The sequence below is a fragment of the Sphaeramia orbicularis genome, chromosome 1 (genome assembly GCF_902148855.1).
Source record: "Sphaeramia orbicularis chromosome 1, fSphaOr1.1, whole genome shotgun sequence".
Taxonomy (NCBI): domain Eukaryota; kingdom Metazoa; phylum Chordata; class Actinopteri; order Kurtiformes; family Apogonidae; genus Sphaeramia; species Sphaeramia orbicularis.
Genome location: NC_043957.1, coordinates 12,912,568 through 12,922,376, shown reverse-complemented (window position 1 = coordinate 12,922,376; position 9,809 = coordinate 12,912,568). Strand labels below are relative to the sequence as shown.

The window sequence follows — 9,809 nt, the reverse complement described above, 5'->3', positions numbered from 1 at the left end:
CCAAAACATAGATACGTATATTTGAATACACCTTTGCCTACTCACCTTTGAGTCTAAACCTCTCAGCATATCTCCTTAAGCTTAATTTTTGAGATTTATTTGACCCGTCTGGGTATTTCCTCCCAGACAGGTCATGTAGATCTGGCATGTGCAAAGCAGGGGGCGGGGGGGCTTGAGCCCCTGCCACTTTGATTCTCTACCTACAAGTGCCCTTTTTAGTCTTTTTTTTTTGTTTTTTGCACAAAAAACTGCATGACTAAAATTTTTGTGACTAAAATTTTGATCAATGATAATAAATGTTACGAGTGGTTTAATTTGGCTGTCACTTGACCTGGCCATGGTGCCCTTTCATCTATGTCACGCCCCGCCCCTTCCTCCTGTGCAACCTTGCTTGTAACACACATATGCGCGCGTGCGCACATGTCCTGATCTGGAGAATGCACGAGGAGGAGGGAAGCTCCGCGATTCAAGTTACGTGAGAATCCACCCCACTATCTGCCCAAAACATTGACTTGTCGCTCTGGTCCTATTCTTCAATAACTATAGTTTTGGGGCCAAAAACCGATTGTGAGTAAATAATTCAGTATCATCGTCACGTCATGGAATTAGCTCACAGACTAGCACACTCTAACAGCTGGGTGCCCACCTGAGTCTGAGTCCTCACTGAAGTAGTCACACATACTTGCTTATGTTTTATTTCCATAAACTGTTGAGTTTTAACCACAAAATTGTAACACATGGTAATAGTCCTCACTTTTGAGACTGAGAGATATATATTTTACATAGTAGAAAATGCACATCTTTTACAGTAGCCTAATGCAGCCTACTATACACAGAATAGTTGCAGTCTGAGTCTAGTCTAATTAGTCATATAAATTTATTGAATGAAAATAAGCAACAGCCAGCCCACAGTTTTCAAATAATTTTAACAAGGTATTGCACATTCCAAGGACTTGCTTGGAATGTGGAGTCTGGAAAATAATGATAATACTGAATGATAATAATAAATATAGTAATAATAATGATGATGATGATGATGATGAAGATGTAGCATTAGTATTATATATCTTTTTTAGAAACTCAGTGACACTTTTCATTGGATTTTGTATTCATTCCATACACATTGGTGGCAAACTACTGTTGTAGCCACATCTGCCCATCACCAACCACTCACTCACCCCTTACATTCACTCATGAATAATAAAATAACTTGACATGCATGGTGTGTATGTGGGTGTATTTGTTGTATTTCTTACATATTTTATTGTTTTGTTGTTTAGTTTGAAGATGCCTTGCAAACAAAGACACATTAAACAAAAAAGAAAGGAGCTACTTGAAGCTGCTAAAAGTAGCAGATCCCTTACCAACTGGGTGAAAAAAGCACAATATAAGGAATAACATTACATACTATTCATGGGCATTAGGCCCACCATTCACACACATTAATTATCTTCCTGTAAATGTCTGCAGTTCCAGAATTTGCCACATTTGGGATCGGGATTATTCAAGACCAGTGAGGCCATCCTTTTCAGAGTGATCTTCACCTGGCCTGCAAGGAGGCTACAACAAGAAATAATTTCAAACCTAATTTTTTTCACTTTATTCGACTTCGTAAGTTATTACATATTGTTATTGTAGCTGTCTGCCAAACTAATGTAAAAATGTATACTTTGTGGAATGATTTATTAAACATTTCAAATCATATGTGGTTATTCGTTTTCATGTGCCCTTTTGGAAGTTTGAGCCCCTGCCCCTTTATAGCTCTCTGCACGGCCCTGATGTAGATTCTCCTTGCACCTCTGCTCCATACCTATAAGCCTTCACAAATGGAAAAACTGGAAAACACACAACAAAACACATTTTTTGTAAAAGCCACATTCAGACACTTTTATACACGCACATCCACACAAGCTAGAGATTTGCATATGATAAATGACAAATAAGACAGACTGAGGAACTAGGTATGTAGGTATTTGTGCAGTAAGGTTTTCCAAACCTAGCCTACTCTTCCTCAGTGTGTATGGAATCATAACTTAATTCACACAAGTGTGGGTAGTTAAGGGAACTGTTAACATAGATTTAGTCAGTTAAATAGTAGGCTACCATTGTTGTCGTTTGTTGAACTAACTTAAACAATAATCTAAACGCCATTAACACTGAGGTGACCCACATACTTAAGGCTAATATCATACAATGAGAACTTCCTTACGTTATTATCATCTCACATCAATATTCTATGTCTATCCTTCGTGCACATGCACATAATTGCGTCCATGCTTAATGCTCAAAAGGCACTATAAAAGAAATATACTTACAAAATATGACTCACTTCTGCCTGGGGGAGCACAAATCGATGGGCATTTAAACTGTGAAAACGCTTAGGGGTCAGTAGTGCTAGGGAGCTCAACTCGACAGGTAGACAGGACACCGGCCATGATTCCGTTTGTTTATTTTTTCTCTTGTAATGACTACTTCCAGGTCAGACAACTTAACTATATTGAAAATAGCAAAATAGGATGAAACAGTCGTTATCCGTTTTTTCCATTTTTCATTTGAGCACAAAATCAGGAAATGGAAAAATTAACTGTTATCCGTTTTTCATTCTGGTTTTGAAAATGAAAAACAAAAAAACAAGGTTTTTTTTGTTTTTTCTTTTTTGGTTTTAAATTGAAAAATGAATGAACGAATGATACACGGATTATGCAGCAATACAGGAATTAGTGAAGTGTCTTAAGTTTCACTTTCACTGCCCCCCCCCCCCCCCCCGAGATGGAAATATAAAAGACAGTTAATGCAAACACACCCATTTGTACTCTTTTATTCCCTCACCCAATGACAATCGATAAGAGAATCAATAAGGAATCGGATCGATGAGCAAAATCGATAATGGAATCGGAATCGTTAAATTCTTATCGAGTCCCATCCCTACATGGCATGTTAGGGGTCAGTGTGGCTGGATTAACACTTAGGTCACACAGTTATCCCACGTCAGAATATTGGCTGGAAAAGAGAAATGGTTTGAGAGAGGAGTCAAAGAAACCATTTTTGTTAAAAGTGGAAAATCCTTCCCTGAACAGAGGTGGCGGTCTGAGACAATACTTAATAATAATAATAATAATAATAATAATAATAATGATAATAATAATATATCACACTTATATAGCACTTTTTTGGACACTCAAAGACACTTCACAAACACAACAAAAAGAAGAGAGAGGAAAAAATTATAAATAAAAGAGGCTCAAGAAAAGGCAAGTTTGATCAGGTGAGTTTTGAGTAATGATTTGAAGTTTTGCATTGAGTCCGAGTTCCCGATGTTTTGTGGGAGTGAGTTCCATAGGGTGAGGGCAGCTGCAGCGAAGGCTCAGTCCCCCAAGGTCCGGTGCTTTGTCCTAGTGGTGGGAGTGTTGGCTGATCTGTGGCGGCGGGTGGGGCAGTGCTGCTGAGAGAGATTGGTGAGATAGGGTCAGGTTATGGAGGGACTTGTATTGGATGCAGTATGGTATGGGAGTTGTTTGAGAATGGGGGTGATGTGGTCTCTGGAGCGGGTGCGAGTGAGGAGGCAGGCGGCAGAATTCTGGATATATTGCAGTTTTTGGAGATTGGAGGAGGGGAGACCACACAGGGGGCAATTGCAATAATCAAGTCTGGAGGTGACGAATGCATGAATAAGGATTTCAGCAGCAGATTGTGAGAGGGAGGGGTGGAGACAGGCAATGTTTCGGAGGTGGAAAAAGGATGTTTTGGTTAGGTGACTTGTGTGCATTTTGAATGAGAGGGTGGAATCCATGATAAAACCGAGGTTGCGTACAAGAGGGGGTAACTGTGTGATCATCGATGAGGAGGGAGATGTTCTGAGCTGAGGGGAGGAGAGCTTTGGGACGAGTGATGAGAAGTTCTGTTTTATTGCTTTTGAGTTTGAGGAAATTATGATCCATCCAGGTTTTGATATCAATCAGTGTGATGGTGATCTGAGGCTATAACTAGAGTCCAAAACCTGCAGCGCCATTTTAAACAACCAACCCAAACAGATTTCAACAAACAACCTTTCACACCTGGACTCACCTGAGAGCAGTTAAGCCCCCCCTGAAGGCAACGACCCACCCCCTCCTCAATGACCCTGAAACTAACATACTCACTCGGACCCACCACCGACTTAATCAGTTGCGATTATTATGTGACCAATTTGGCCGTAGAATGCAAGCAGTGCCTGCACATCACATACTTCTCATCACACTTAATATACATCATTCTTCTGATTGTAAAATCCGTCAATTCTGCTGAAACCTACTATTTCCTACTCGTCTTCTGCCTCCGGGCTTTGTAAATGCTGCTTGTTTCCTATCCTGCTCTGGGTCTATGCAATCGGCATCAACTAAACTTTTCAGCTCTGACCAGGAGTTTTCAGGGTTGTTTGGAGTACCTAACCTGAAGCAGGGACTTGGTTAGACCCCTTAAAGGTTCCTGTAATTTGAGCCATGGACACGGTTCCTGCAGTGGAGACATGTACCAACGGCCCCAGCCCTGTAAAAGTACCCCGACGTTCCTGCAGTGGAAACTTGCCTACACAATACCTTCTAACAAGCCTGAACCCCAGGACCATCCCCTCTACCACCCTGACACTAAAGATCATTAACATGAGTAAAAACAACCTCCATTGGCCACTGTCCCTACAGGTTTATAAGTGTGCCCTCCCCCACCAGCAAATGGAACTGATGGAAGTCTCTTGGATGAGAAATGAAACATTTTGAAGAGCAAAACCTGTCCAGTTTTTTTTTTGTTAAATCCTAAAATTAAGAGATTATATATTGTTTGTACCAGTGTACATCATCACTGGAAAAAAAACCAATTCTTACACACTCAACCACCGTTTCTTTTGCACTTCAGTATTTGTAGATGAACTGATGTAGGTGATGTGTTTATGTGCATTATTACATGAAAGAGAACTGTTGTAGTTTTGTTGCATTAAAATGGGTTATTACCTCCGCCAAGGAGGTTATGTTTTTGCCAGGGTTTGTTTGTCTGTCTGTCTGTTTGTCTGTCCGTTAGTGTGCAACATAACTCAAAAAGTTATGGACAGATTTGGATGAAATTTTCAGGGTTTGTTGGAAATGGGATAAGGAAGAAATGATTAACTTTTGGGGGTGATCGGGGGTGGGGGGGCCCACTGATCAGCCTTGGCGGAGGTCTGCGCTCTCCGAGTGCTTCTAGTTTATGACTGCAGAGGGAGTGGGTCACTATTCATGTTGCGATGCCACAGTAGCTCAATGCAGACAGGTTTCTCTCATAGTGGATGCCATTCTGTGTTAAGGGGATAGGACAGTAAACTCTCAAACACCTCTTGAAGTCTTTCAGATCTTCATTACGCCGTCTTTTAGAACAAATTCAACCCCAGAAATATATGAAACTAGAAAAGCACTCAGAGAGCGCAGACCTTCACCAAGGCACATCAGTCCCCCTCCCCCAATCACCACCAAAATTTAATCATTTGTTTCTTGTGCCAGTATCAACATTTCCTGAGAATTTCATCAAAATCCGTCATTAACTTTTTGAGTTATCTTGCAAACAAATCAAACAAATGAAAATGTAACTTCCTTGGCGGAGGTAACAAGTATAGCACAGTGGGTAAACAAGCAGCTTCTGCCATCAGTGAATGTGTGGCTGATGTTCAGTTGATCGTTCTGTGTTTCCTTAAATAGGATACATTTACTGAGTCTTGTTTTTACTCAATTGTTCATCCTCATAATTTAGAGTTTTCCAGTGCTGTATGTATTAGGTGGCAGCTATGTCAAACAGGCTGTCCACTAATGTGATCAATATGTAAAATGCACAGCAATCTATTCCCAAAGTGTCCATGGGACACAGGAAATTCAGTCTCTGACTAAACCTAAATCAAATCCAGTATCATGCAATGTGTTCTTAAAGGAGTCTAACATTTGTACATCATGCATATTTTTGTCTGAGTTTCTTAACTTAAACATTGTGTGGAAAAGGTCTTTGACAAGAAATCCCACAGCAGTAATGCGTATAAACTCAAATGGCTGAAAGTATACTGGAAAATAGATTTGTTTTGCTATGTTTGGTTAAACAACTGTTAAGCTGAATACTGGAAAGATCCTTGTCCTTTACATGCACCGTGAAAAAAGATGCAAGAAAATGTTACAAATAAAGCTTCAAAATCTTAGCATGTCAGTAAAACCTACTTTAATACACTTTGAAACAAGAGTACAACAAAATATAATATACTTCAAATGTTGAATATACAAACAGTTCAGCCTGAACACCATCCTCTACCTCTCCATCTTCTCTCTTAAGATAAAAAAAGAATAATGATAAAAAAAGAATAATGAAATGTTTGGGGAAGGGCCAACTTGGCACAGACTGGAAGCTGCCATATTGACCCTCTGTTTGAAACATAAGTTGACCTGGGACTCACAGTGGATTTTCATTCAATATTCAAAGTCTCTTAATATTTAAAGAACTCATTCTGAGCTGGCATACAGTACATCCCAATTTAAAAAAAAAAAAAAAAAAGACATGGTAGCATGCATTGGCTCATTTCATTGCATTCAGATGCAGCCTGTACAAAATAATTAAGTAAACAGCCAAGATCCAAATTCAAGCCCAGAGGAGGACACATTACAAGCAACCTGACCTCTGACCTACGATGATATGCTGCTGATTCAATCTATGAGTGTTTAACAGCCAGACAGAGACAGGAACTAATAATACAGACATTAGCTCCTTAAGTAATACTGTGGTTGGTACAAGGTATCAAAACACAAAAAACAAACCTGTTTACTGTTCATACAATAAATGAAAACAAAAAGGTAAAATTAAAATCTGAGGCTGTTTCTGTTAACTTTAGCTCCGTAAATATATATATACACATATATAGAGTATTTATATATATCTACAAACATGACCATTTCTTTCCACCATTTTTCTGATTTAGAGCTTTTTCTCAGCTCCACTTTCTCTTCCTTTCTCTAGTAGCACCACTCACGCTAGATCTGCACGGTGATATGATGTGATATGAAAAGAAAAAAAAAAAAAAATTGCTGGTTTTAACGTCCATATAGGCCAAAATATCAAAATGCGCTTTACAGCCCTCCCACTGTCACAGTTCATATTTTGGTTGATTGTAATTGTTCACCTTCGATTTGTAGTGTTTCTGTTTTTAATTTACAGCCTTGTCGATGTTTTTAAATTGGAGTCAGTTGTAGATTCCATTCCATTAGAAGGCATTATTCGTAGTGATAAGTGTTGGTCCCTTTCTTTCCCAATGAGTCCCTTTAGGTCTGTGGGTTCCTATGTTAGGTGCTACAGTCTGCGTTCTGTACATGAGTTTTTACCTTCAAGAGGTTTCAGTGTGGCTCCAAGAAAACACTGGTTTAGTCATGTAATGTTCAATGCAGGGAAAGGGAAGGTGTAACTAAGGGTTGAGGAGTCTTTAAAAGTCTCACAGACTGCTGCCTAGTTATTATTACCAGAGTAAAAATGACTTGAGATTTATACAAAGTCTGTCTCTCAGGCAGAGAGGGGAGTCTGATGGGAGACATGTACGTACATGTGCATTTCAACACTCGGGTTCTTCTGTTTTTGTCACATCAGGTGCTTCCAGTTTGATCACCACTTCAGCGTCCTCCACCTCAGATGGGACACTGTGGACAATTTTGGGATTGGCCTGGTTTTGTTGGACAGCCACAGTCACCGGCACCTGAACAGCTTGGACCTTGAGCCTTTCCACTGTGACTCCTGCATTTGCCGGCCCTCCTATCACCAACTCTGAGCCATTGATGACACCGCTAATGATCCGAGGCTGTGCAGCCACCGTCTGCTTGGCTGTTGATACTGTTATCACACCTGCCCCTCCGCTCCCAACACTCCCTGGCTGAGACACTACCAAGGCCTGTTGTGGAGACTGCGTTGGCACTGTCAGTCTCATTACTTGTGTTCCTGGGGTGACGTTGACGGGTGCCAGGGCACGGACTGTCAGTGGGCTCCCAAGGAGGCTGATACCAGCCGGGGTGGTCCCGACACTGGGCTTGGAGCCTGTAGAGGTCTGCAGCTGACACTGAGCTAACTGATGGGCCGGTATTGTGATTATCTTAGCCAACTGGACAGTGATTTTGTCTCCGTTATCTGCTGTGGCTGGGACCATGGTGGGGATGGTCTGAATCACAACCTTTGGAAAAAAAAAAAACAAATTATATATTATTTTATTTTTAGACAGACAGACAGACAGACAGACAGACAGACAGACAGACAGACAGACAGACAGACAGACAGACAGACAGACAGACAGACAGACAGACAGACAGACAGACAGACAGACAGACAGACAGACAGACAGACAGACAGACAGACAGACAGACAGACAGACAGACAGACAGACAGACAGACAGACAGACAGACAGACAGACAGACAGACAGACAGACAGACAGACAGACAGACAGACAGACAGACAGACAGACAGACAGACAGACAGACAGACAGACAGACAGACAGACAGACAGACAGACAGACAGACAGACAGACAGACAGACGACAGACAGACAGACAGACAGACAGACAGACAGACAGACAGACAGACAGACAGACAGACAGACAGACAGACAGACAGACAGACAGACAGACAGACAGACAGACAGACAGACAGACAGACAGACAGACAGACAGACAGACAGACAGACAGACAGACAGACAGACAGACAGACAGACAGACAGACAGACAGACAGACAGACAGACAGACAGACAGACAGACAGACAGACAGACAGACAGACAGACAGACAGACAGACAGACAGACAGACAGACAGACAGACAGACAGACAGACAGACAGACAGACAGACAGACAGACAGACAGACAGACAGACAGACAGACAGACAGACAGACAGACAGACAGACAGACAGACAGACAGACAGACAGACAGACAGACAGACAGACAGACAGACAGACAGACAGACAGACAGACAGACAGACAGACAGACAGACAGACAGACAGACAGACAGACAGACAGACAGACAGACAGACAGACAGACAGACAGACAGACAGACAGACAGACAGACAGACAGACAGACAGACAGACAGACAGACAGACAGACAGACAGACAGACAGACAGACAGACAGACAGACAGACAGCCAGACAGACAGACAGACAGACAGACAGACAGACAGACAGACAGACAGACAGACAGACAGACAGACAGACAGACAGACAGACAGACAGACAGACAGACAGACAGACAGACAGACAGACAGACAGACAGACAGACAGACAGACAGACAGAACAGACAGACAGACAGACAGACAGACAGACAGACAGACAGACAGACAGACAGACAGACAGACAGACAGACAGACAGACAGACAGACAGACAGACAGACAGACAGACAGACAGACAGACAGACAGACAGACAGACAGACAGACAGACAGACAGACAGACAGACAGACAGACAGACAGACAGACAGACAGACAGACAGACAGACAGACAGACAGACAGACAGACAGACAGATATCAGTGGTTCTTAACCTGGGTTCAATCGAACCCTAGGGGTTAGGTGTGTCAGTCTCAGGGGTTCGGCGGAGGTCAAGACACACACTCGACTCATTAGTTGGGTGTGTGTGTCAGGCTAGGTCCGTGTATGTAAACAAACGGCTTCGGAGACTCTTTCTCTGATTGACATCCAATATACGCGGTGTATTGTTGTTGCTTATAGCACTACAACACATCCGGAAGTGTTTATAATCTCTTCCACTCGTCTGACGATGAATTATTTGAGTATTTTCCACATC

At 41.9% G+C, this 9,809-nt stretch overlaps 1 protein-coding gene across 7 annotated transcripts in view; it reads right to left on the bottom strand.

Moving 5' to 3' along the window:
- Positions 1 to 6,189: 6,189 nt before the first annotated feature.
- Positions 6,190 to 9,809, bottom strand: part of elf2b (E74-like factor 2b (ets domain transcription factor)) — a 94,430-nt gene continuing 90,810 nt past the window's right edge. For all 7 annotated transcript variants that reach the window (XM_030146300.1, XM_030146383.1, XM_030146459.1 and 4 more), the window contains one exon: positions 6,190 to 8,188. In XM_030146300.1, the coding sequence (XP_030002160.1) occupies positions 7,580 to 8,188 (609 nt within the window). In that variant the 3' untranslated portion in view covers positions 6,190 to 7,579. The remainder of the gene's footprint in view (positions 8,189 to 9,809) is intronic.